At 51.0% G+C, this 26,881-nt stretch overlaps 1 protein-coding gene across 1 annotated transcript; it reads left to right on the top strand.

Annotated features, from left to right (window-relative positions):
* The first annotated feature begins 1,082 nt into the window (after positions 1-1,082).
* On the top strand, positions 1,083-25,377 carry MYLK2 (myosin light chain kinase 2). The gene is made up of 12 exons (XM_020807833.3): positions 1,083-1,161; positions 4,764-5,195; positions 7,101-7,495; positions 14,925-15,030; positions 16,298-16,391; positions 17,798-17,907; positions 18,384-18,525; positions 20,647-20,717; positions 21,707-21,835; positions 22,529-22,681; positions 23,706-23,838; positions 24,719-25,377. Exons 2-12 carry the CDS (start codon positions 4,855-4,857, stop codon positions 24,797-24,799), a joined length of 1,755 nt encoding a protein of 584 aa, XP_020663492.3. The 5' UTR covers positions 1,083-1,161; positions 4,764-4,854; the 3' UTR covers positions 24,800-25,377.
* Positions 25,378-26,881: the final 1,504 nt, after the last annotated feature.

Below are 26,881 nucleotides of genomic sequence, written 5' to 3'. Positions count from 1 at the left end.
GATGTATTATTCCTACATCAGAAAAACTATGAAATGAAAACATGCCTCAAGTCTTGATTGCTCTAATAATTTAGATGGTACCAGATCAGAAGCTGGGAGGCAGTGGAAGACAGGAGGGCTTTGGCGTGCTCTGGTCCATGGGGTCATGAAGAGTCAGACATGACTTAACGACTAAACAGATCAGAAGGTGACAAATCTCATCAAGCGACTCAGACAGAGAACCAACCAACACCCTCCTCCAAATGCAGCCAGCTCTGCTGTGTTTTCCAGTGGTCTAATCTCAATCTCTCTCTCTCTCTCTCTCACACACACACACACACACACTTGCCAATAAAAAGACAAAAGAGGTAGGATTGTTGACCTCTAGCAGATGTTGACCTCTAGCAGTTGGAAGGAGGCACGCCCAGAGCAGCGACTCCTTCAGAGTTACAGCGGGGCACACTCCCTGTGGTGTGGACCCTTTAGGCTTCTAGGTGTCTTCAGAGATTTATCGGATGCTGGCTCTCGCTCACTCTGCTCTTCTTCCCCATCCGAATCGCCCCTTTTTCCTTCCTGGTCTTAATATAGCCCCCTTGTCTGCCTGCCTGGCATGGCCCTGAGCCAAAGCATCTGCAAAGCATGCTCCTCTTGGCACCGCACAAAAGGTTAAACAATGGGGATTCTGCTTGGGGAGGCTGGCCTCCCTCCAGGCCCGCCATGGGTCCCCCGCCCTGCCTAGGCAAGGGCCCGGAATAACTCGGCGAAGAAGCCCCAGCTCCCAGCTGGGGGGCTGGCGCGTTGGGTGGCAAGGTGAGGCGCGAAGGCTGCCTGGGCAGGACTCCTTTGGAGAGGGGGAAGCAGGAGGGTTCACGAAGGCTGGCTGGGGTCGCCCAGTTTCTGTTTGTTTGAATTCCCTTCTCCGGCTTCTCCTCCTCCTCCTCCTCCAAGCAGGAGGGACAGCCGGGAGCAGCAGAATGGCGTGTTCCTTGACCCGAGGCCAAGAGGAACAGGTGGCCCGAAAGGCAGGGAGCGCAACAAGCTCATAACCGCCTGAGTCCTGGGGTAAAAGATACTGTCCCTCTCCCGGCACTTAATCCGGCTCCGTTACACCGAGTATAGAAGCGGGACAGCGCCGTCCTACTTTTAATCCTCGGCTGGCGGCCCTCGGGGACGGTGGGGACGGTAAGTAACGGCCGTTGGGGCGGCTTGGCCCGGGGAGAAATTAGGGTGGCCCTGCTTCCTTTGGTGGTGGTGGTGGGGAGAAAGCGGTCCAGGTGCGTGAGCCGGCAGCATCGCTCCCGAACCCCCGCTTGCTGGATTTGTCTGGAGGCATCTCCCTTCCCATCCTTGGCTCCCACCGCAAGGGCTGCCCCAGTTTAGGTAAGTACTGCTCACGCAGGTAAGTTAGGCAGGCCAAACGGCAGGTGGGATCTTGTCCTGAGGTGAGAGGAGACGCGTTTGAGGTGCATCAAGGTGGGCGTGCAGCTGACGATACAGGGAGGAAGTCTAGGCGCATGTCCCTTCTGAACGGGTGCAGGGGTCGCCCGATGCACAGTTGAGCTTCTGGGGCATGAGGGGGCCTTAGGGGTCTTTCCCCAAACCCTTGGCCCTTCTTTTTTGAGGGGGGCTGCTTCCCATGGCCGTTGGGGTCCCCTTCACCCATTCGGAGCAGATGGAAGGGTCAAGATTCTTTGTGCTGGTGGGAATGGCTGGGAGCTTCCCAAGACAAGACGGGGGAAATCTTGGTTGCTCTTTGGCTGATGGCAAGAAGCGGGGTGTCCTCTTTTCAGCCTTCGGGTGCCCTTCACTTGGGGGTTGGTGGTGGCTTCTCACCACACAGCTGCTTTCAGCTTGTAGTCTGCATGAAGGAAGCAGAAGGAGAGATGACCTTGATGAATTCCTCCAGAGCTTTGAATTCTAGTGCAGCCAGGTTGTTGGGGGGGGGGGTTGGGAGGGGGCACACATTCCAAATGAAGGTGCTTAAAACATCGGGCAATGACTTGCATCAGATGCCGTGTAAGAAAAGAAGCCAGAGTCAGTGGGAAAACACCCTGCAATACCCACAGGCTCTCTGTGGACGCGATCAGAATATTGGCACCCATTTTTCTCTTTGGAAGCTGGATTTGATTCTTTCAGGTCCCCAAAATATTCTGAAATAGTAATTGTGTGTTTCCAGGAGATCACAAAGAGGGTAGCAAACTCTAATGGAATTAAGCCAGTGACTGGTTTTGTATAATAAGGTCTTAGTTGACTGAGGACAAGAATTTTTATTTTTTTTATTTTATGTAATCTGACGTAAGCCTCCCGGCATAGTGGCTTGAAAATACATGGCTGTGGCAAAAGACGGACGGACGGATGGATGGACATAGACAGACAGACAGACAGACAGACAGACAGACAGATAGATAGATAGATAGATAGATAGATAGATAGATAGATAGATAGATAGATAGATAGATAGATAGATAGATAGATAGATAGATAGATAGATAGATAGATAGATAATCTGTACAGCTTCAAGCTATGAAGTAGATGTATTTTGTTTTCTGCTGTATTGCATTTGTATAAAAGGGAACAGACAAAAGCATATGAAAGTGTATTTTCCTATCAAGGCGTGATCAGTTTGGTTCTTTAAATTTTAAGTCATCCTGATCTTTTTTCCAAGATTTCACAATGAGCCTGTAGGGCGGCGGTTTTTAGAAGGCAGCAATTAATTTCACTCAGGTGGTTGTGACTTGCAATTCAATTTGCCAAGGTTTTTGTGACATGCAAATCATTATTTTACCTGATTAGCACCCCAAATGGTTGCAACTTGATTTACGGTGTGGCTGAAAACATTCCGAAGATTGCTGTTTAGTATTTCATCATCACAATAATTTGGCACCTTGCGGAGGTTTTCCGCCTAAACAAAAACATAAGTACGCACGTGCCTCACAAGGAAGGGGTCAGCCAGAAGAGCTGAGTGAATGAGCTGTGGGAGAGGGGGGGGGGTTAGGTAGCACATGGATCCATAGGGGGTGGAGACAGGTATAGGTGGCTGGTAGTGTCTGGTTACCATTTGGAATGAATCTTCAGCGGATCAACAAGCAACAGCGGATCAACAAGCAACTGAAAAGAGAAGGAACCGTCATGAGCACTATAGACCCTTGAGAAGCACCCGGCTTGGTCAGCCGCTGGACGAAGGGCTGGGATGGCCGAGTGGTTTCTTCTCGGCAAACTCAAGCGGCGTGCATGTGTCTCGTGGCTGCAGCGTGACGGGGACGGCGATGGCTATGCCGCTGGAGCAGCTTCCCTGAGAAAACGGCCCTCTTTCCCCTTGCAGCTGCTACCTGACAGCGGGAATGTTTGCTTTCCACACTGAGAGCCGCACCGCCAGGCCATTTAAGTATCCTCATTCGAGAGCCTTCTGGCCAAGCCTGCCAAAACGTGGCCTGGCCTCAGGTGTGTCTATCTGGTCACCGAACCTGGGGCAAGGAGGATTCCTAATATCCAGAACGGGGTGCCCTGGAGTGATGCTGGTCTGGTGCATTTGTGGTGCCGTTGAGCCCTTGGCACGGTTAGACAGAAGAGTCCTCGGCACCCTGGGCACGTCTTCCAGCGAGACTGGCCCTACCGTTAAGCAGGCAGAAGCAATGGCCTCAAGGCAGCAGATGCTGGACGGCAGCTGTAGCATCGCCGAGGATGTTCCTCTGCAGCCCTCTGCCCGTCAGCTGTACGCCCTGTGCCCTGTAACATAACCTTTGGAAGTGGTGGTGATTTTTAAAATAATTTATAAGGGTAAGCAGACCTGACCTTAGGAAACGCCCCCCCCCTTTTCTTGGACTACAATTCCCAGAATCCTCCAGCCAAAAAAACCCACTCTCTCCATCTTTGTTGAGCTGTCGGGAGTGGCCGGTGGCAGCGGAGGGAAAATGGGAGAGGTTCAACCCAGGGACGCCAGAGGAAAGACCCCGGGGAGCTGCCTTTGGGCTGCGGGCCACGTCTCGCCTGCCACCCTGATTTACTAGGCTCACCTGTCACTGCATTCTCTCGCCCGAGGCAAGCAAAGCCTGTTTTTGGCCTTTCCAGAGAGGAGGTGGGCCGTCTTCTCTTGGCACAGGTGACGCGCATGCCGGGGAGAAGGTGATTCCTCCCTCCAGCTGGCCCTGCTGGTCAGGGTTTCTGTCCCTCCTGGCAAAGTCCAGGTCCAAAGGATGTCATGATGATCCTCTGGCCGGCTTGTGGGGGGGGGAGGCAGCCAGCTGAGATGTCGGGAAGCCCACGGACTGAGCCAGAAGGCGGAACATGAACCTTTTTGAGAGGGAGACGCCGAGGCCACTGGATAATCCCCCGATGAAAGATCGTTCAAGGAAAACAGAATGGAGCTGCAGGGTACGCAGGCATTTCCACAAATGATGGAGGTTCGTAAACAACCTTTCATCAAGAAGGCAAGAGGAGTGGACGGTTTCTCCTCCTGCCTACTTTCAGCTGTGTCATCAGTACTATTTACTGCTTCTCTGCTCCCCTTCCCCCCTCTCACCAATCCCAGGGCAAATGATTTATTTCCTGTCTGTCTGTCTATCTGTCTGTCTTTCTGAGAGCATGGAAGTGTTGCCTTTTGCACTACAGCCCCCAGAATTCCCCAACCAGCACATGCCCTTTGCAAACATGATTGCTCAGGGACAGGAGCTTTGAAGGAATGCTGCTCTGAAGGGAAAAATGGGGGGGGAAATAGCCTTCTCATGGCAAAGCTTAGCCTGTGGTCTGCTTCTGCCCCCCAGTGACTGTCCTTGTGTCTCATGTAGGGGCTCCCCAACTCTGCACGTTTCTGCGGGACACCAAAGTCTCAGAGAGAGAGAGAGAGAGAGAGAGAGCTCTCCCGGAAGACAGGAAACCATGGAAAAGGATGGCGATTCTTGCAGTGCTCACGACACAGGAGGAGGAGGAGGAGGAGGAGGAGAAGCGGCGGTGGGTCCACCAGAGCTGAAGGAAGGACTGAAAGCCAGTCCTGAAGGGTCCTCCCAGATCGCTGAAGGAAGTAGCCCCCCAAGTGGAGCCGAAGGAACGGAGGAAAGCCACGGCCACGCCGGTGAGCCGAGCCCTGTCGAAGCCGGAGCGGGACAGGGCCCGGGGGAGGATGCCAAGAGAGAGGCGGAAAACCAAACACACTCAGAAAGCGCCCAACAGAAGCACCTGCCCCTTCAGCAAAGCTTCAGCTGCCCGGCCAATGTGCCCAGGTAAGGTCCCTCCTCTTCACCAGGCGCCTTTGGGGGTCATCCTTGCAAAGGATGGGAGCCTCGTGGGGCCGCGATGCCTTCAGGAAGTCGGCCCAAAGAGAAACGCATCTGGCGCCCTGGCGCTGATCAGAACGAGGTCTCCCGTGATCCTCCAGCCAGCTGTGGTGGCTGGAGGATTACGGGAGTTGTAGCCCAACCTTGCTGGAGGGAGCTGGGTTAGAAAAGGTGGGTATATGCCAAAGTCATCCTGCCAGGGTGTTAAAGGCGAGACGGTGCTGTATTGGCTCGTCTGCATTGGCGTGGGCTTGCCGTAACTCCACCAAGGGTGGTGCCACCTTAAGGAACAATAAGCTTGTTGCGCCATCAGTTTCCGTGGTCTTCATCAAATGCACATCATGTTAACATCACGTGGCACACCAATATATGTGCGTGTGTATGACTGAATGGAGGGTTGGAGGAGAACTGAAAGGAATGAGCTGAGAGGAAAAGGCATGTCTTCCCATGAGCTGAACATGGGTATATAAGCGGTGCACTTTGCTTTATTTTTTGTGGTAGTGCCAGGCAAGCACCTCTTCAAGGAGGGCATTGCCAAAGTTGGGTGGGATGCCACGCCAAAGGGAGCGCTCCCTCACAACGTCAGCTGCAGCAACGTATGTTATTTATCAGGTGGGCCCGTAAAATCCCAGCAGGATCTTAGCTACCCTTTCTTTAACTTGGGGGAAATCATTTAGGGATAGTGCTGGAGTAAAGAGAGATCACTCAACTTTGTTACAGATAATGCCTTTGGGCTCGTCTACATGGGCCCAGATGGATGGATGGATGGATAGACAGATAGACGGACGGACGGACGGATCAGTTGATAGATAGATAGATAGATAGATAGATAGATAGATGGATGGATGGATGGATGGATGGATGGATGGATGGATGGATGGATGGATGGATGGATGGATGGATGGATGGATGGATGGATGGATGGATGGATGGAGCTAATGATGGATGGATGGATGGATGGATGGATGGATGGATGGATGGATGGATGGATGGATCAGTAGACAGACAGACAGACAGACAGACAGACAGACAGACAGACAGACCGATCGATCGATCGATCGATCGATCGATCGATGAGGTTTTAAAAAAGGAGCCTAGAAGCAAATAATAATAAATAATAATCATGTATCGTCAAGTCAGTTTGGACCTACAGTATGGTGACCCTTTCCAAGTTTTTCCAGGTAGAGAAGACTCAGCAGGGGTTTCCCGTCTTCCCTTCTTCCTGGGGTGCCCTGGGACTTTGTGCAGCTGGCCCAAGGCCACCCAGGCTGGGCTCTTCTCCCAGGAGGTCCAGTGGGGGAAATCGAACTCCCAACCTATGATTCTGCAGCGAAAGACCTAAACCACTGAGCTATCCAGGAAGCAAATAACTAGTTAAAAAAAATCCTTTCCCCATCAGCTGAGGCATAAGGAACTGTCACATGCTATGATTTTAAGTGACTGGGAGAAACTGACTCTCTTCTTGCAATGAAATTGTAAGGTTGAGCTACTTGTCTAGCGTGGCCCTGTATGTGGAGGGGGAAAACCCTTAGGTTCAGTGGCAGCCTTCATGCTCCCCATTCCTGCTTCTGCGGCTGTGGCAATTTGAATGGATGGAAGTACGTGTGGTACCCTGGGCCCACCACGAGTAGCATGCAGGTTTTTCCTGACATCCACCAAGAAACATCTCTTTCCATTCTAACCCCAACCGTTGCTCTCTGCTTTTTTTTAGGGGGTGGCTGGCTGGTGTAATAACAGTCAATAATTTATTTTTTAAAATTTGGTTAGTAAAAATGTGCCCCCCCCCCAGGAATGGGTTCCACCACAATGGGTGTATTTTGGAGAGACCTCACCTGTGGCTCCCTGTTTCAGCTTAGGAGATATTCCCGAGGAGACGTCGGAGGGTCCCCAAAAGCAGAACCAGAAAGATGTCGTTCCCACCTCCAGTCAAGCTGCAGAATTCATGCCCGCGGTGGCAGGAGGAGACTCTGGCCTGACGCCGGAGCCCACCGGAGAACCGCCGAGCCCAGCTGAGAAGGAAGCAGAGCGGACCTCGACCGAGCCGCCGAAGGAGGCTCCAGAAAGCACGGGCGCGGATGCCGGGGTCACGATCCCTGCAGAGAAGCCCCAACCGGCGGAGCAGCCACCTGCGGAAAAAGGGGAGGCCCCGGCCTCACCAGCAGACCAGGGGGCTCCTCCCGTACCAGAATCCCCCTCCAGCCCTTACCTCACGGCGAACTTTGGCAAAGAGGACCCTCTGATTTTGGGTAAGGCCACCACGGCCCCGGGAACGAGAGCAAAAGGAGCGTGAGGTCCGTGCGCCTTTTTCAGCTTCTCAGCTTTTAGGATTTTTTAGAAGTGGGTGTTGTGCTTGAGACCCTGAATGGTCTCAGGGCTGTGGTGGCTTTTGTGTAAAGAGGAGGGGGGGGTCACGTGTTTCTATTTCTATGCTACGTTACAGAAATAATATTTGAAGTGCAAGAGCTGGAAAAGGGGATCATCCAAGTCCAGCCCTTGTGAAGGAGAGGCACCACGGGGGAATCGAACTCCCAACCTTTGGCTCCACAGCTAGAGGCTCTAAACCACTGAGCTACCCAGCAGTTAGTAGACAGACCAATGGATGCATTCCTTTCGCATGCATTACGTTGGGTTGTATGAAGGGCCTAGTGGTCTTCCTTTTAAAAAAACATAATAATGATATAATACTATAACATTTGCTTGTTTCTTCTTTGCTGGGGCAGCTATAATGCTAGGTGTTGTTTTTGTTGGGTTTTGTTTAAGGTTTGGGGCTCAATTCTTACCTTTGAAGGGTTTTTTTTTTCAAGAACGAAAACATATCCAGTAATATGGCACTGGATAATATCCAGTGGTGGCACTGCAATTTAAACCGCAGAAGCCTTTGTGCTGCAAGGTTGGAAGACCAGCGATCGTAAGATCGAATCCATGTGACGGAGTGAGCTCCCGTCGCTTGTCCCAGCTCCTGCCAACCTAGCAGTTTGAAAGCATGTAAAAATGCAGGTAGATAAATAGGGACCACCTCGGTGGGAAGGTAAAACTGTGTTGCGTGTCTAGTCTCGCTGACCACGTGACCACGGAAACTGTCTACGGACAAAATGCTGGCTCTATGGCTTGGAGACGGGGATGACTGTACTAAATGTCAAAGGGAATTTTTACCTTTACTAATATATAATGGTTTACCGCGGACTGAAAATGTTGTTCATATTGAGCTGCCTTTTCTCAAGTTTTGCAACAAATTCGTTTTGAAATGTCGTCTTTTCAGCTCTGTCCCGGGGGCCCTCCCAGACTTGTTACATCTTGAGATCCTTGAATGGATGAAACTGGGGACCGGCCCTGATGCTTTCCTGGGTAAAATGTGCATTTTCTCATCATGCTCCGGCACTTTCCTCCTTCTTGTCCTACCCCGACAGAAGAACACCCGGTCCCGGATTCAGATTTGAACATGCACGTGCCTTGTTGAGTTTTGCTTTCAGAAAAACTCTCCGTAGCTGCAGGAAGAATTGATCTTGTTTCTTCTAGCAGAGACAGGCTGTGAATGCTGTTGGTACTGGTTTGTTGGGTGGCCCCACCTGGGACCTGTCCCGGGAGAACCAACTCTTGTTTATGCTGAATGACAAAACAAGAACGGGGAGGTAGCTCAAGTGGTTTAGGTGTCTAAGCCGAAGGTTGGGGGTTCGATTCCCACACGGTGCCTCCGTGATAAGAGATGGACCCAATGATCCATGGGGTCCCTTCCGGCTCTACAGTTCTAAGATTATTTTTTTAATTATTATTATAAAACCTACTGAGCTTTAGACACCTGGGGCAGGTGATGTATTTGGCTCTTCTCCAAAGCATGAGGTGTTCAGAGGCGGAGACGGCAGTCCCCTGTGGGGCGGGTGCTGCCTCTGATCCCTTCATCGTTGACCCTCCTTGCCTAAACTATTTCCCTCTTGGACCAAAAATGCAGCCCACACAGCCATCCGAGCAGGACTGGGCAATGTGTGGCCATCCGGAGAGTGTTGAATCACACCTCCCATGAGCCACTCCCAGCCCAGCCTGCAAGAAGCCATGCTGGGAGCTGCAGGCAGGCACCCTCTACGGTCGAACAAACGACCGGCTGGGTCAAAACGGGGAGCAGACAGAAGGGGCTTGAGATAATGGCCTGCTTGGTTGCCCCCGCTCTGCAGCAATGTCCGCGGAGCTGGGTGTCGTTCTGTGGTTTCTGCCACTGCCGTGGCTGCTTCTGCTGTGCAAGAGGACAAGGAGGGGATGCTTGCTGCCCCCCCCAACTGTCTCCCTTACGCACCCCTGCCCTGGCTGGCAAGCTCCCTCGGATCGGATGGGTGCAGAGATGCTTCGTTTCCTGAACAAAGGAAGCGGCATCTGAGCCGTTGGCTGAGTGGTTATACGAGCAGGTCCATGTTCAGTCCCCTCCTATGGCAGAGTGGCACCCCAAAATGCAGCTGCACCGCTTTGAGCTTCTTCCTTTGGCCTACGGAGACTTTTGGTTGCTGACCACTGCCACGCAGAATGCCACATCTATCTGTGTCCAATCACGTTAGACATTGCATCATACATGAGTCACCCCTCAGGAGTCAACATGACTCAGCATTTCTACACACCTGTTCATTATGGCTGCTCATTAACACACCTTATTCTGCTCAGGCCTGTAAATTTACCTTGACACCTTGTGAAAACATAAATCAACATGGTTGGGAACCAGCCAACTTGGTCTATGGAGCTAGAAGGAACATATGGGGGGGATGTAAGACGTCCCAAAGTCCCTGTGGAGTTTTTTCCTCTCTGTGTAAGGAAGCTTCCCTTCTTCCCACAAGAGGAGCTGGCTGACCGGGAGCCCAGGTAATGCCCTCCTGCCCTTTGGGGTGTAATGGCAACCCGCTGTGGGCACCTTGTTTGAGCGGCATGAACATCCAACTGGGTGTAGAAGGTCAGTGGGTGTGCTTGACCTCGTGACGGTGGTTTGCAGGCATGTGGGTCACGTCTGGAGAGATTTCAACCAGGGAAGCAGAGATGGGAAAGGTAGCAGAAAAAGATCAGTCACTGGGTCAGAGACCAAACATGTCATCAGTTATGTTTAAGTTGGAGGGGAGAAAATTTTAACAGTGAAGTGCATATTAAATTGCCATTTAAGGGGGCGACGTCATTGACAATAATGCAGGAAATGCCCTGGGATTCATAGGGTCTGATTCGTGCTTAACGATGTGACATAAAAGTGGATGCAAATCAGCCTGGAGTTCCCCTTTCCCCCTCTGCCCTTCTTTCCTCCACTGTTGGGGCTTCTCCTTTTTCTTGAATTGAATGCATTTCCATTGGTTCAGAGGGCGTGATGGCTTGAGGCTCTGCAGAAGGGGCAACCAGAACCTGGCTCTTCCAGCTTCCTTGTTCAGAGTAGGGAGAGAGAAAACAAAGGGGCACTTGAGGGAGTATCTGTTCCCCTCAACGGAGCACCCCCTGTATTCCAAACCATTAAAAAAAAAGAGCTTCATGCAAGTGCTGGTGTTCTAGGGCAGCTGGAGACCAAAGGTGGGGTAAAGAGCAAGGAGTCACCAAAGACAGAAGGAGGAAATTGCTAATCATCAGCTTGTTAAGGTGGCTCTTTCCAAGTTGCAGCTTGTTAAGGCAGTTCTGATGTCGCCAAGCCTCTTGCAGATTTGAACGGCCACAGCAGATCTACCTTAACAAGCCGCACACCTTGCCAACTTTCTCCTTTCTCTTTGCTGATCCCTGTTTGGTCAGTGAAAGCAAATTCCTCGGGGGAAACCTGACTTCCCACATGCAACCTCCCAGTGGATCCATTCACATGTCCCCCCACTGTGTCGTTGCACTCTGATTTAGGCGATTACAATAACAACGTCTTGGGGAAAAAGACAAATCTGATCCGTTCGTTTACTCCTTTCCCTCTTTGCTTTCAATTTTAGACTGAAAGAACCAGCTCTGAATTTTTTCAGAACTCAGCCCCTCCACAAAACCCTTTTTTCCCTCTTTCCTACTTTCTTTCTCTCTCTTTCTCTGTCTCCCTTTCTCTTCTTCCTTCTGTCTATCCATCATCAGCTCCTTCCTTCCTTCTATCCATCATCAGCTCCTTCCTTCCTTCCCTCCTTCTCTCCATTATCAGCTCCTTCCTTCTATCCATCATCAGCTCCTTCCTTCCCTCCTATCCATCATCAGCTCCTTCTTTCCTTCCTTCCCTCCTTCTATCCATCATCAGCTCCTTCCTTCCTTCCTTCCCTCCTTCTATCCACCATCAGCTCCTTCCTTCCTTCCTTCTATCCATCATTAGCTCCTTCCTTCCTTCCTTCCTTCCTTCCTTCCTTCCTTCCTTCCTTCCTTCCTTCCTTCCTTCCTTCCTTCCTTCCTTCCTTCCTTCCTATCTTTGCTTTTTGAGTGTTCTCACTCTCAGGCAGATCCCAGCCGTAGATTCAGGGAGTTCACCTTTTCTTTTCCTGGGGCCGATGAGGAGCATGCGTTCATGTTATCTAGTGCAGAACATGAGAGGACTACCAATTTGATGTAAAAAAAAAAAGGTACACACACACCCTTACATACCGCCCAGTAGTCTTTATTCTCTCTTAGTTTTAAATCTTCTAGCCTGGCACCCTGAGCTAACGAAAGAAGCAAAGTCTTCTCTCTGTTCTGCTTCCCCTGGTTGGCCAACGTCTTGCGCAATGTCCACGAAGCTCCAACAGCCGGAGGGGGCACAGAGATCTGATGGGGTGCCAGCTGGAGGCAACGAGGCGCCTAACCCGCACCTTAGCAGATTGCTGCAGGAGCTTTCACAGTTGAAGATCTGTGGATGTGAATACGGAGTAGGATACTGGCCAATCATTTAAAGGTCTGTGCTCTGCACATGCACCAAGGCACTGCCTTCAATGTTCCGCGAAGCTTACTCCCACAAAAAGTATTCACAGACTGACATCCAGTAGTCAGTAAGCCCATTGAATCCATGAGGGTTTCAAGTTCAACTCTTCTGCAAGTTCCATGGACTCAGTGGGACTACTCTAGTTGTGTCATACCACTGGATTTCAACCCCAGAATTGCAGTCCCTTCACTCTGCAAACGGTGGTGCATTGAGATATCCCATTGTTTCCATACTTGTTGGTCTGTTACACAGCTTGCCTTTGCTCCGACTGTTTTTTAGTTATTTTTCAGCAACAAATACATATTTCTGGGGACAGTTTGCGTAGAAAGAAGGAGGCTGTGATTTGACGACATGTAAGCCCTGGAAGTCAGTGGATAGAGTGGGATTTGCTGCTAAGTGGCTGGCCTGGCGGGCCTTTTTTTAGCCCTAAGGACTGAGGGTCTGTTACATAAACGGCAGAGCGAGGAGGCGTTCAGGGTGAGAGGAGAGCCAGCTGGCCGCAGGAGCAGCTGCTGAAACCTTGCAGCCATCGGGGGCTGCTCCCCTTGCATTGTCGTTCATTCTGACATGGTGACAGGATTGGGAATAAATGTCGATTTCACCTCCCTGCAAATCAGTTAGGGCATAGTTTCGGTTTAAATGAAGTTTAAACAGAGTGACTCTCCTGTTTCCCAAAAACCTAAGCCCATTGACTCACTCAGTTTATTTTTAACTGTTACGGCGGATCCTTGAAGCCGAGTCCAGCAATTGCTTTGCTTTGCAGGGATTGGAGGGGGGGAGCCTTGCGATTCGGAACCCACCCACCCCTCCTTCATAATAATGATAATTATAATAATTTTATTGTCATTGTAAGTATATATACAGTATACCCATACAACGAAATTCATCTCTGGGAGAAAAAGCTTATTTTTAATAGGGGCACAGACGTGAGGTTTGGGACTCAGAAATTGAATCACTAGCTACTGAGCTGTGCTTTTCAAATATGGAGTTGGGCAGGAGCTATTTAGGATTCAGAGAGATTACTTTAATAGACATTAATTTCATTTAATTGGTTAGTTGCAATGCCACCTGATAACAACCATCAATAAAATCACCTTAAAATAATCTAAATCAAATCAATGTGCAATACTTTGTGGGGGGGAATGCAAAACATTTTAAAATAGTTTCACCTAATATATCAGCAATCTTCGTTGTAATGCCGGATGTTTTAGGGTGGCTTTGTCCTCAGTGATTTATTCAGGTCCATTAGCTTCACAAAAGACCTGCTCCTGATGAAATCCGTGCTGGCCATTTTCTTGATACAGATCAACTCAGTGGCCTTTCCTTTTTAGACCATCCTTTAAGATAGGGTTACGACAATGGTCGCGCGGAGCGTCTGGCATTCAAAATTTATGCTTCTGCTACTGGACAGGATGATTCAGGAGGATGCTTTCATGCACAAGAGTTCTGGGATGGGAGTAGTCTGGAAACACTGCGTGGGTGTTTTCGTTTTGTTTTGCCTTTGGACTACAACTCCCATAACTCCCGGTCACCATGGGGATTCTGAAGCTTGTAGTCCCAGAAAAGCAAGTCTTGCTTTTCCACATGTGTCGTCCTAGGATGTCCTCCCCCCCCCCCCCCAGTCTCTGTGCTAGCTGGAATGATGGGAGCGGTATTCAAAAGCTAACTTTCCCAAACATTGGCTGGGCTGTGAACCCCGTCCTCCCAAGAGACTTCCTGATTCCGCTCATGGTCCTGATCCCCTTCCCTGTTCTTCATGTGTTTCCACTTCTATAGGTCAACAGAAAGCCCAGATTTAGCTTAGCCAAGCCCTTGAATTAGCTGGGTCCGGCCCAGGAGTATATATTTGGCTATAGGGAGAAGGATGCAGAATTTAGGTCACACCTGCAGCTATCGATCCGGCAAGGATTGGGAAACTTTGCCAAAAGTTTCAGGATGCCTCCTTGAGAGGCACTTGACCAGTGCTTTCAAAAGGATTTACACCCCATGCAACTGCAACGTGGGGGCCAAACATAGTGATCTGCTTTGAATGTTTTTAGAAGTTGTGCTCGCTTGAGTGGCAAAAAGCATTTACTTGTCACGGGATGTGGTTTTTCTTAATGGTGTAACTTGCCTTTAATGTGCTTTTTTTGGGGGGGGGGTTGCTTGGTGGGAAGTAAACATGGGCTTCATCTACTTTTGCTGTGGGGTTTGTATCTCTGGAGAAAACCTGCCTCAAGAGGGGAAACCGATGAATCGGTGGAAATATGTGTTCCCCTTAAACTTGCCACATTTGATCCTTGGTTGGGTTGTGCCTGTGGGGTTGGCCGTAGGGTGCCACATGACAAGGAAGGCAGGGCTCCTGTGCCACGCAGAAGAGGACCGTTCCTTAGGTGACCCATGGTTTGGTGCTTTAAGTCTCTTGCTGTGGAGCCAGAATTGGGGAGTTCGATTCCCCCCCCCCTTATGCCTCCTCAAGAGGGGCTGGACCCCTTGATGTTGCCTAGGGTCCCTTCCGGTTCTGCAGTTCTGTGATGAAAGCCCATCTTCCACACCACTGACAAGGGTGCAGGAGTCCTGTCATGCTGGTCATGTGGCCACTTCAGGACCCCCCCTCCTGGGACTGAAGACCTGGCCTGCAGGATACCTGGTTGCCTCTAAGTGGTCACTTTCCAGGCTTGACCAGTAGGTGTCACCCTCTGAACGAAGCCTAAGAGCGGTCCTCTTGCAGCTTTCGTGGGCCACCTGCTCTCCAGGGTGGGCCACGGAGCTGGCCAGGCCGGAGGCCAACCCACCCTCCTGTTGTGGCTGTTCTGCTCATCCTCTCTTTCTTCCAGACGACACTCCGCCGCCCCCTGCACCTTTCCCCCATCGCATCGTCAAACTGAGAACCGGAGAATTCAAAGACGTCTACAGCATCAACACCAAGCAGATGCTGGGAGGGTAAGGAAAGGGACCGAGGCCAAATCCCCACCAGTGGCAACGGCTTTCTGCCATGGACATCAAGTGGCTTTTTTTGGGGGGGGGGTATTCTTCTAGAAGCAGGTTGAAAGAGCAGCACCTGTATTACCTGTAGTCACATGCAGAGTACGGAAATGGTCGTCTTTTGAAGTACCACGCCCAGAATCCCCCAGCATATGTTGGCTAGGGGATTCTGGGAACTGTAGTCCAAGAGAAGAACTTTTACCAGGCTTTGGTAGCAGCAGTCCTGATATGTCTGTGTCACCGGTGTGTCCCAAGAAGGGGGAAGGTGGGTCCCGGGTCCAATGCCAGACCTCCCTGGCGATTCTCCAGATGGCCATAACCCTCTGCTCCTTGATACCATCACTTGGGTTGGTGGAGGTCCTGAGTCTGTCCTCATCTCTCAAACCCCCCCCCCCCCAAATTTGAAAAGGCCAAGTTGTATAGCCATCCATCTATCCGTTTGTTGGTTGGTTCAAGTTTTATACTGCCCATGTGACTGATGATCACTCTGGACGGCGCACAAGAGTGATCGTAACCTAACATAATTAAAAGTGCAGTTAAAATTAAGTGGACATTGCGTTTTAAAGCAGGCAGCAATCGAAAAGCGCCTCCTCTCAGCAGCTATTCAAGTTGGATTGTTTTTGAAAGCCTGCTGAAAGAAGGAAGTTTAAGAGATTTCTTAAAGGTCCCAGAGAGAGGGCCGGGCGAATTTCCGATGGTGGCTCTTTCCAAAGCCGAGAAAGCCTGGCTCCTTCTTCTCTCCTTCTGGCCCTCCTTCCGGGTCGGCACCCTCAACCATCCAGCCTGCTTGACGGGCAAGTCCCTCTTGGAAGGAGGTGTCCTGCCGTGTTCTGAGGTCCCAAACCGTCTAGGGCCGTAAGAGGCTGAAGCTGAATTTCTGCTGTTCCTTTTGGTGTTGTTCCTTGTGAAATGCCCCATCCCCAGAACGACTCTGAAATCGAATTCTTGACAGTCCCTTCAATGGTAAGAGGCAAAAAGCATCTCTCGCCCCACACCGGGGTCTAAAATCAGGCAGTGGAGATTATGGGAGTCGGAGTGGAACGGACGGATACGGACCGAGACAGCCGGAATCCTTAGAACTCGGTTCTAATGGATCAGGCGGGTCCCGACGGCGTTGAGGCAAAAGGCCTGATGGCAGCAGTAGTGAATGTCTCGCCGGGTCTTCAATGGAAGTCTGAAGATGCTCCTCAGGCGCGGCGTTGCCTTCCTCTCTTTATCATTGCAGGGGGAAGTTTGGGGAAGTTCGCACGTGCACCGTGAAGGAGACCGGCCTCCAGCTTGCCGTGAAAATTATTAAGAAGCAGGGGCCAAAGGACACGGTATGCTCTCAGGTGGCGGGGATCCCATGCGTAGGAGGGTGGGTGATCCCAGGACCATATCTGTGTGGTTCTGTGGGTGTGTCTCCTTTGCCAGGTCTTGCTTTGTGCCAGTTCTTAGGCCAGGTCGTTCGAAGGGTTTGCTGAATGCTCTTCGAATCAGCGAGTTAACCCGGACGTCTAGCGCCCTGTGCCTCTCTCCCGTCACTTCCTGAGCCCTAAGCAAAGTTGAGAAAAGTTAGGGTTCAGAATACAACTCCCAGAATCCCACAGCCTTTTGCCACGCTCCGCAAGGACGCAAGAGGCAAGAGTGGAACGTCGAGTAAGGTCCCAATCCCAGTTTAATCTCCAGGGAGGGAAATTTTCCAAGATGTGAACCACATCCAGAGAGGCTGTTTTTTCATGATGGTCAGGTGGTGCCGGCAGGAGGTTTTGGGAATTGCAGATCACCTCTTTGGCACATCATTGTTGCTATTATTGGTCCCCTGAAGCCATACGGTTTTCAAGGTATAAAATGTCAAGACATGATTTGCCGTTGCTTCTTCTGCACCGTACTGATGCCAAGTGAGTTTGAGAGCCGCTGTCATTGTATGTGAAAGAGGCTCAATCCACGTCTCCCCCTTCCATGACTGCCACCACCCAGAAGCTGCCCATTTTGGGAGTCTTGAAGAGTGGTGTTGGAGGAGACATTCATGGGCACCATGGACAACTCCAAAGATAAATAAACGGGTTCTAGACCACATGAGGCCAGTATTCTCAACTAGAAGCCAAAACGAGAAAGCTGAGCCTGCCATACTTTGGGCACGTTGTGAGAAGATCCGACTCACTTGAAGAAAAACAGTAGTGGTGGGAGAATCTGGAGGCAGTAGGAAAAGAGGAGAGTTGAATAGGAGATGGACTGACTCAATAAAGGAAACTGGGGTATTAACGATAGGACCTTTTGGGGGCCATGGATTTGCAGTGTTCACCATAAGTCATAACATTTTGCAGCCTGTACCAACAACAACCCACCTCCCATTCCTGCAAGCTCTTTAAAATCCTGTTCAAGACCTAAGAGAGAGAGAGAGAGAAAGCATTTTCTGTCTGCTGAAGCAAGAAAGCATGTTCCCTTCTGCTGCAGGGGGCCTTCATGTTTTAAACAGGATATTACAGAGCTTGCAGAAGAGTTACTTTTGGGAATTCCCTCTTTCAACCCCCCCCCCCAAGCCAGCATAGCCACTTAAGGCTGAAAGGAAGATTCCCCCCCCCACTGTTTGCTTAAGCAATTTGGGCATTCTCCTCGGTTCCTCTGGTCTCACAGCTGCCTCGGCTCACCTGCCCATTTTCCGAACCTGGTTTTCTTGTACCTTGCTCCCACCTAACCCTTTGCCAGGTTCCACTCTGTGACCTTGCCAGCCTTTCTCTTGCAGGCAATGGCCGAGGTGGAAATCGACGTGATGAATCAGCTCAACCACAGGAACCTCATCCAGTTATATGACGCCATCGAGACCCCAAGAGAGCTGATGCTGTTCATGGAATTGTAAGTCCCTGGGGCTGGCGCAGGTGTTGCACGGGGTGGTGGTGGTGTCCCCAGCTCAAGCCTCAGTGCCTGGCAGAATTGGGGAGGGGGGGAATCTCATCTGTGTCCTGGTTTGGAAAGGCCATGCTTCTAGTCCTCAGCAGTGCGGAGACAGGCCAGCCTTTTCAACCCTTTGGGTGATGCTGCAGGGGTGTGTGTGGATCTGAGGCTTTTTGGAGAGCTCTTGAATATAAACCTTGGTCCCTTGGTTGAACAGCACGAGTTGCACAGATGAGTTTGAATAAAAGGGAGTTTTAATAAGAGCTTTGAAAAGTTCCTTTAAAAAAAATTACTTCTCTCAGAGTATTCTGGGAATTGCAGTCCAAAAAAGGACTCTCTCAAGCTTGGGTTTTCAGCTTGCTCAACCTCAAAGGCAGTGATGCCCAGGGGTCACATGAAATCCCCTCCCTCCCACACACCCCTTTTCCTGCGCCCAGTGTTCCAGGTGGGGAACTGTTTGAGAGGATCATTGACGAGGATTACCAGCTAACGGAGGTGGACTGCATGGTGTTTGTGCGGCAGATCTGCGACGGCATCCTTTTTATGCACCAAATGCGGGTTCTGCATCTCGACCTTAAGGTACGGAGCCGCCGTCCTCTGCAGAGGTCAGGGCAGCCTTGCCGAGAGAGGGCAATGGGAGAGGAGGTCGGGGGGGGGGACATGGCTTGGGAAGGTGCTAGCTGTGGGAACCCTCTCCCTGCCTCCAAAGTGGAAAGGCCAAAGACTCCTTCTCCATCATTACTTACCTAATCAATCGATCAACCAATCAGTCAGTCAGTCAGTCAGTCAGTCAGTCATTCAGTCAGTCAATCAATCAATCAATCAATCAATCAATCAATCAATCAACCAAGCAAGCAAGCAAGCAAGCAAGCACTCACTCACTCACTCACTCACTCAATCAATCAATCAACCAATCAGTCAGTCAGTCAATCAATCAATCACTCAACCAACCAACCAACCAACCAACCAATATTTTATTAATAATAATTACAATAATTAATATTTTATTATTACTTGTTACTGTGAATTTATTACTACTATTATTACTTTATTTTTTTATTACTGCCCAACTTGTGGCAGAGCCACTCCTCTGGGCAGGCAAAGATAACACAATGACACAAATTGAGCAACAGACCCAGCAGAGAATTCACCCGAACAACAGGAAACATAAGGTCTAAACATAAAGCAAGCGTTAAAGAATAATAGCTGTAAAATAGTGATAAATCTTGAGCATGGGAGGGTTAGGCGGGAAAACCAGGCTAAGTTTATAAGCACGAAGAAAAACGCTGGCCATTCAAGTGAGATTCCTCCGGGGTTAGGCCATAAAAGGCTCGTGAGAAAAGCCAGGTTTTAACTTGTCTCCCACTGGGTTCATCAGAACTCAGGTGGGAGGGAGTTCCAGAGTCCTGCAGGCACAGCAAAAAAAGGCCTGGCTTCAGGGCGGCAGATTCCTGAGCCTCCCTCTCTTGGGGTCACCACCACCCTCGGCATCCCAGTTTATGAGATCCCGGAGGTGGGATGGGCGTTTTGGGGGAGAGGCGCTCAGAGAGACGGCAGGGTCTTTCAATGCTGGCCACCCCGTTTCACTGAGTGATCCTGACTTCCAGGACAGGGAGAGGGGGAAAAGTCTGCCCCCCTTCCGACGCCACCTCCCGCCACTGCAGTTCAGACCCCAAGAGACGGCTTTCGCATCCATGTTTTTTCCCATTCACAATGATTCTGGACCCCAGCCCAGTCCTGGGGGGGGGGTCACAAAACTCACAGGGTGGCCATGAACCAATGGCTCTGGGTCACTTCAGCGCACTGCACCAGGTGGTCGTTCCCATAAACCGGTGGGAGCTGGAAAACCCCTTTGAGCTCCCTGGAAAATAATTCAGATATAAGGGTACAGACATGCCATGTACCCAACAGCCTTGGGAGAATCCCCCCCCCCCCCCCGGGCCACTTCCTTTCCTGATGAACAATTTATGAATTGATTTCTTTATTCCCTGCCTTTCCAGCAAAAGGTAGCACTCAAGGCCGTTCGCACACTCCAAAAAGAATAAAAGCAGCTGAAATCACATTTAGCCAAATGCATCATCATCATCAACAAGAACAACATGACACAATCATGCAAACCAGCCTCACTGTAATAGCTATTAAAATTAAGGAAAAATTTAAAATCAGCAAAAGATGCAGAGTTAAAAAAAAAGCACAGCAGGCAGGCTGGATATTCATGGAAAACAGGGAAGCTGCCAGAGGACTGAAGGGAGGGCTAATGTTGTCCCTATCTTCAAAAATAATAATGTTTTTTAAAAAGAGGAACCTGGGAACTACAGGCCAGTCAGGCCAGGTGGCATAGGTGGCGTTTCTCCTCCCCACCGGTCTCTTCAACATAACCTTCTTGTTAGGTAGGGCTATGATGAGAGAGAGAGAGAGAGAGAGAGAGAGAGAGAACGACTGGCCCCTGGCCATCTTGGGATCTCTATGGTTTAGTTCTGGACTTAGTTATGGCTCTCCCAACCTCCGGTCCAGCGCTCTAGCCACATCAGCGCCCTAGCAAGAGTGGAGGCTCATGTTAGGTTTACTGCTGCCCCCTGCCCCTTTTGCCCCCTTCATCACCAAACCATCATCAGCACCACCTTCCTGATCACCTGTCCTAGGGGACCCTTTGCAAGGATGTCTTTCCTAAGGCACTGACCGTTTTCTCCTGCCCTGCAGCCCGAGAACATCCTGTGTGTCACCGCCACCGGCCACATGGTGAAGATCATTGATTTTGGACTCGCCAGAAGGTAATGAATTCCTGTGGTCTTGCCCTGTGGTCCCCAACCTTGGGCCTCCAGATGTTGTTGGACTTCAATTCCCAGAAATCCTAGCCAGCAGAAGTGGTGGTGAAGGCTTCTGGGAGTTGTAGTCTAAAAACATCTGGAGGCCCAAGGCTGGGGACCACATCAGCACGGTTTCCTTTGGGGCTCTGGTGGTGAAGCTCCAAGAGGTCAAAGTTCCTCCGAAAAACCGTGCCAAGCGGATGCCCGTTTTACTGCCCGCTGGGTGTATGTGGCCAAGATCGTTTGGTGTTTATAAGGGCAGAGGACAGCCGTTTAGAGCTACTGAAGAGAAGTAACTACTCCAGAAACAGATAATTGCATATAAACAAAAGATGTCGGCTTTAGGGTTTCAAGAATTTCATTCACAGAGTTAGAGGGGGAGGAAAGAATCCTAAACTTAGTGACAGAAGCCCCTAGAGCGGTGTTCAGAGTTGATCGCTGCTGCGGAAACCCCATATATGTGGCTCTCTCACTTTCTCTAGTAAAAGAGAGAAACGAGGTCCAAGATGGACCATTTTGAGAGTAACCACCTACAGATCAATAAGTCGCTACCTACAGAAACATCCTGGGTATATTGTCACCTTCTACCATGTTTCCCTGAAAATAAGACAGGATCCTCTATTAATGTTTGCTCCAAAAAACACATTAGGGCTTATTTTCAGGAGATGGTTTTTTTTCATGTACAACTGCCTACATTGATTCAAAGACAGTCCTGTCCTCTTCTTCTGGTGGCTGCACAAGGGTGGAGGGCAGGTTTTCACTTCACTGGGGCTTATTTTTGGGGTACGGCTTCTATGATGAGCCTCCTGAAAAATCCTACTAGGGTTTATTTTCAGGTTAGGTCTTCTTTTCGGGGAAACGGGGTATTTATTTCCTGCCTCGGTTGTCCAACGTGCACGGGCACCTGCGGGCATCGAGAGGGTGCCCATGGCTCTCTATTCCTTCCCTCTCAGGTTCAACCCCAGAGAGAAGCTGAAAGTGAATTTTGGGACGCCGGAGTTCCTGTCGCCGGAGGTGGTCAGCTACGAGCAGGTCTCCTACACCACGGACATGTGGAGCATGGGGGTCATCACCTACATGCTGTGAGTGAGAGAGAGGGGGGGGCGTGGGCGAGGTTTGTTTATTTATTTGGCTTTATTTGAGATGTGGCCATGGCAGTGCAGAGAGTCCACCTTTTCTGCCTGTGGGGGCTTAACTTATGGGGGCTAGGATTGAATGCCAGAGGGGGGGGGCTGTTTTCCCTTGGACCCCCTCTCCCTACCCATGACCCCCAGAACCTTGCTGAAGCAGAGATGATGGGATGCTCATTCGCATGATGCCTTCCGCTGCGTCTAGAGAGGGACCTGGACGTGGCGCCCTTCCCAATGCTCGCATGATGTGGTTCTGTAAGGCAAGAGCTGAGTGGAAACAAGCCGGGCTCTAAAATTCGGCTTGTTTTGGGCCACGAGTCCAAGAATCCTACAGCCAGCATCTCCTCCCCATCCCTTGTTATTTTTTAAGAGGGTCTTTTCTGTTGTGGAGCCTGTGGGGGTTTTTTTGGCTGAGAGACCCAAGGCTGAGCTGTACTACGGGGTGAATATTTGAGATTATCTAGCAACGTGCCAAGCATTAGATATGGGCCCAAATTCTACTGGGAATGTATGCTTACGTCAGGGAAAGTCCCTACGTTTTTACTGCCAAAAATCCGGCTTATGAACGAGGTGTTAATCGTGTTCCTGGGTGGTTGAACTCTTGATTTTCACGGCCTTGCCTTCTTTTCCCACCCTTCTTCCCAGGCTGAGCGGACTCTCCCCTTTCTTGGGGGACAACGATACGGAAACCCTGAACAACGTCTTGGCTGCCAACTGGTATTTCGACGAGGAGGCCTTTGAAGGAATCTCTGACGAAGCGAAGGACTTTGTCTCCAACTTGATTATCAAGGAGAAAAGGTCTGGGCCCCAGCTGAGGAACGGATAAACCTTCACTTTGCGGCCGGCTAGAAAGTAAAACAGCCCCCTCCATGTGCTTTAAGTCCCTAGTGTGGTGTACTGGATAGAATAAATGGACTGGGACTCAAGAGACCTGTGTTCGAGTCCTTGCTCACCCATGGAAACCCCACAGGTGGTGGTGGTGGTGGTAGTAGTAGTACTAGTAGTATTCAAGAAGGCTTTCACGGCCAGGATCTAACCATTATGTCAGACTGCACAGGGAAGCCATCGGAATCCACAAGCACCAGCAGAACTTCAACAAAAAAGAGGAAAGTGTGAAGCTCAACAAAACTTGGCTCCCAGCTCTCAAAAATACAGCGTGCAAAAGGTCAACGAACTCTCTACTCAGCCACAAGGACAGGGGAATCACGACACACAAAAGACCAGCTAATGACACCCATCAACCACAATGACAGATAATCTCTTCTCCTTATCACAACAATACACCCACAACAAGACACACTAATCACCCATCTCCTGAAAAGGACAAAAGCCTATCTCACAGCCATAAATACTGCACTCCCAAGCCAACTACACCAGAGCACAGAATGCTGTCCTCTGAAGATGCCGTCCACAGAGACTGGCGAAACGTTAGGAAGAACAACCTTCAGAACACAGCCAAAGAGCCTGAAAAACCCACAACAACCAGTAGTAGTAGTAGCAGCAGCAGCAGCAACAACAACAACAACAACAACAACAACAAAGTAATCAATTCCTCAAAAAGTTAAAAGTTCCAAGTTTTCCATAGAGGCCTGTGAGTTTAGTTAGCTCCCCCCTGCATAGAAAGCAATAACTAGGTAAAATCTACAAAACAACAGGTTTCTTAAAAATCACACGCATGGCAGAATTCAGGATTTTGCAGGATTCTGTTGAGAGAGATTGGGGAAGATTGTGGGGAACGGGACGTACATGTTTTATGCAGCAGTTCCATTACAACCTCCCTCTTCTCTCCCCCCCCTTCTCTTTTTTCATGCCAATCCCACAGTGGACGTATGAATGCCGCACAGTGCCTCCAGCACCCATGGCTGAACAACTTGGCAGACAAGGCAAAGCATGTGAACCGGCGGCTGAAATCCCAAGTCCTGCTCCGGAAATATGTGATGCGGAGGCGCTGGAAGGTAACAGACAGCACGACCTGGTTCCAGGAGTGGGGAGGGCAGGAGGACTGGGCAGAAGTGAGATACCAAGAGACGGGTGCTTTCTGTGCGGCTTGGCTCGCTCACTTGAGTGGATCAGCTTGGCCTGGCAGCCACTGACGTGGCTCTCCCAGGTTGCAGCTTGAGAACCTTTGCCTTGCCCTACCGCGAAGTCCTTGGGCATCTCCCGAGGGGGGGGGTGTCTCCCACCCAAGGAGAAACCAACTAATATCTCCTGATTCCGCTTAGCTTCTAAACTCAGGCAAGATCTGGTGGGTCCAAGGTGGTCTGGCCATCATATCAGGTGGGGGGGGGGAAGCTTCACACACACATGGGCCCATGCAGGCAAGGAGTTCTGTCACCATGCAGCTGTCATGCAGATGGTTCTGGAAGCAAACCCAGGACCCAGGGGTGTGTTCGTCCCCCTCTGTCTGTGGCAGGACTGGACAAACACAGTTAGTGGTGTGCGTTGCTTGGGACTTGCAGTGAACCTCAGCTTTCTAAAAGAGAACAGGCATCTTTAGCCTGGGTGCCTGGAAAAATAAGATTTAGTTACGTGTACACAACCTTGAGGGCAGTTTCAGAATCCAACAGAGGGTCGAGTCTTTGCTCGGTTTCCATCTCTGTGGATTACAGAAGCTGATCAAATTCTGCCAAAGAACTTTCAAAGGCCAACTGTGCCTGACGGGCCGATCTTTCTTCTCCGCCTTACGGAGGGCCTGCTGAAGCGCAGTGACGAATTTTCTGAAAGCAAAAACCTTGGTGTGACCCTTGTTTATCGTGCATGGTTTTGAAGTGGCGATAATAACTCTCTCTTTTTTATTGCTCTTTGTTTCTCTTTCCATTTTGAAACCTCGAACAGAAAAACTTCATTGGCGTTTGCGCGGCGAACCGCTTCAAGAAGATCACCAGTTCGGGCTCCTTGACCGCGCTGGGGGTCTGATCGAGGGGAGGCGTCCGGACGTTCCTGTCAGCATCGAGCGATGTGCCAATGGAAGGGCGGAGGGGGAAAAAAACCATCCCCAAAGGGAAGCTTGAACTGCATTTTGTTTGGAGCACCCCGTGCAATCCTGGAAACTGTGCCTCCAAGAGACACACAAACACAACACACACACCCTCTCGGGACTGGCCGGCTGTTTCTGCCTCCCAGGAAGCTGGGCCGATGCCTGGCTTGCAAACTCTGGGGGGCAGGCGCCATCGGTGTGCCTTACGAAGCTTGTCCTCTTTTCCCTGTGCAATTTTCCCAGTCGGGGATCCTGTCCCCCACTGGCCGACGTGAGCCTTCTCCTCTTCTGGTCTCTGCTACTCCCTGGATATCCCAACTGTTGTGTTCTTCCCCCGCGGGACTCAGCCCCATCCTCAAAGCCTGCTTCCGCAGATGCTCCTTGCTATCGCACGCCCATGGCACACCTCACCCATGCTGCGCTCAAGAGGCTTGCGGCTTTCAGTCTGGACCTTTCCCACCACACCACGGTCGACCGAATCCTCCCAGGCTTCACCTTGACTCTGTTCTCTAACCCCCATTTGCTACCTTGGCTTTTTGCTCCAGGGGAATGACGTCTTGAGCTCTGCCTCTGGAGGACCCTGCAGCAGGACCCCCCTCCTCTCTCTCCCCCTCCCCACTGCTCTGTGTGGGCGTTTGCTTTCTTCCAGTTGAGGAAAGGAGCTGCCAAAAAACTGTGCTGTCGGGATTTTAACCTCTTGATTAGGATGAGAACCTCTCCCCGCTTTGCAAAATGCCTTCTCTATTTTGGAAATGAGGCCGGCAACAGAATTGGACCCTGAACAGAACTTTCTTTGTTGTTGTTTTTTTAAAAAAACACATCAACCATGCTTGAAGTGGGAAAAGCCACCCCAGGAGTTTTTCCCGGTCTCCTTGTGCAACCGCTTGTGTTGTCTTGTGATGGGGCCACATTTGGCTTGCTTTCTGATTGCTCCCACTGGACTGCCTGGCTGAAACCCTGAAGCTGTTTTCTTCTTTGGATGGGGTGGCCCGCTTTGCTCGGCCCCTGCTGCCTTGGCTTTGCCATTTCTGGCATCTCTCCCTTCTGTGCTTGTCATGGCAGCCGGAGAATCCCACCTCTCCCCACCCCCAAAAAAGATCCTGTCCCCATCCCTCTTGGTCCCAGGAGAGGCACCTGATGGCCACATCCTTGCTGCTGGACCTTGCGCCAACAGCAAGGTCTATAAGGGAGGGGTTGAGCTCCTCTCTCTTGTGTGGGAGAAGCCGTCTCTGCGAACCACCATCACCTCCTTTGACCCCGAAGCAGGGTGGGCTTTTTGTGAGTTCCGGCAGAACAAGCTCCGGACCACCGCGGCGGGAAAGAGGATCTTTGGGCAGGAAACGGCCCCTTTCCCGGTGGAGCAAAGCAGCCCTGGTGCTCTTTCGCTCGGTCCTGGGCAGGATGGATGTGCAGGAAGTGAACTCCCAGCCTTGAGGGAGGATTCCCCCAGATGGCCAGCGGCAGTGGTGTAAGCCTCCCGTGAGCGACACCCTTTGCCCTCCTGAGAGCCGCAGAGAAGGGGAACCGGAGACGTGGGGCGGGGGGTTGGCAGCCACCCTCCGACAGCCCGCTTTTATCCTTATGCCGACCATCTGCGCTCACTTCCTTTCCTCCTCCTCACCCGTCCATTGAAAAAAGGATGCCTCACAGCCGGCCACCAACAGACAGGAGCTGCCATGTGCGTGGCGTGTTTCTCCCCCACAGGCTCTGGGTCCCAGGCCCCGTCGGGAAGCGAATCTGGGAAGGTGGCCTCCACGGAAGCAAGGCCGAGCCCGTGGCAGAGAGAGAGAGAGCGTCTCGGGTCAGGCCATCACCACCACCACCCACACTTTCACCCCACACTTTCACAGTGGAGGCAGGCGCAAGAAGGATCCGTTGTGAGGACTCCCAATGGCTGCAGGACCTGGCGTGCCAGGTGTTTGGAATCCAGCAAGCGACCACGGAATGAGCTCAGTGTCCGTTCTTTTCCTTCCACCTTTTAGAGGCAGGGAGAGGAGGAGAGAGCAGCTGGATGTCCCCGG

This window comes from Pogona vitticeps, chromosome 4, assembly GCF_051106095.1.
Source record: "Pogona vitticeps strain Pit_001003342236 chromosome 4, PviZW2.1, whole genome shotgun sequence".
NCBI lineage: Eukaryota > Metazoa > Chordata > Lepidosauria > Squamata > Agamidae > Pogona > Pogona vitticeps.
The sequence above is the reverse complement of the archived record's forward strand: the minus strand, read 5'-3'. Positions and strand labels throughout refer to the sequence as shown.

What these genes read in the sequence shown, in the direction of transcription:
- MYLK2 (XM_020807833.3), top strand. Translation starts at nt 4,855, where the DNA reads ATGGAAAAGGATGGCGATTCTTGCAGTGCTCACGACACAGGAGGAGGA. An exon ending in ACCAAGCAGATGCTGGGAGG is followed by an intron (nt 15,031 to 16,297) that starts GTAAGGAAAGGG and finishes TTATCATTGCAG; the next exon opens with GGGGAAGTTTGGGGAAGTTC. An exon ending in TTCTGCATCTCGACCTTAAG is followed by an intron (nt 18,526 to 20,646) that starts GTACGGAGCCGC and finishes CCTGCCCTGCAG; the next exon opens with CCCGAGAACATCCTGTGTGT.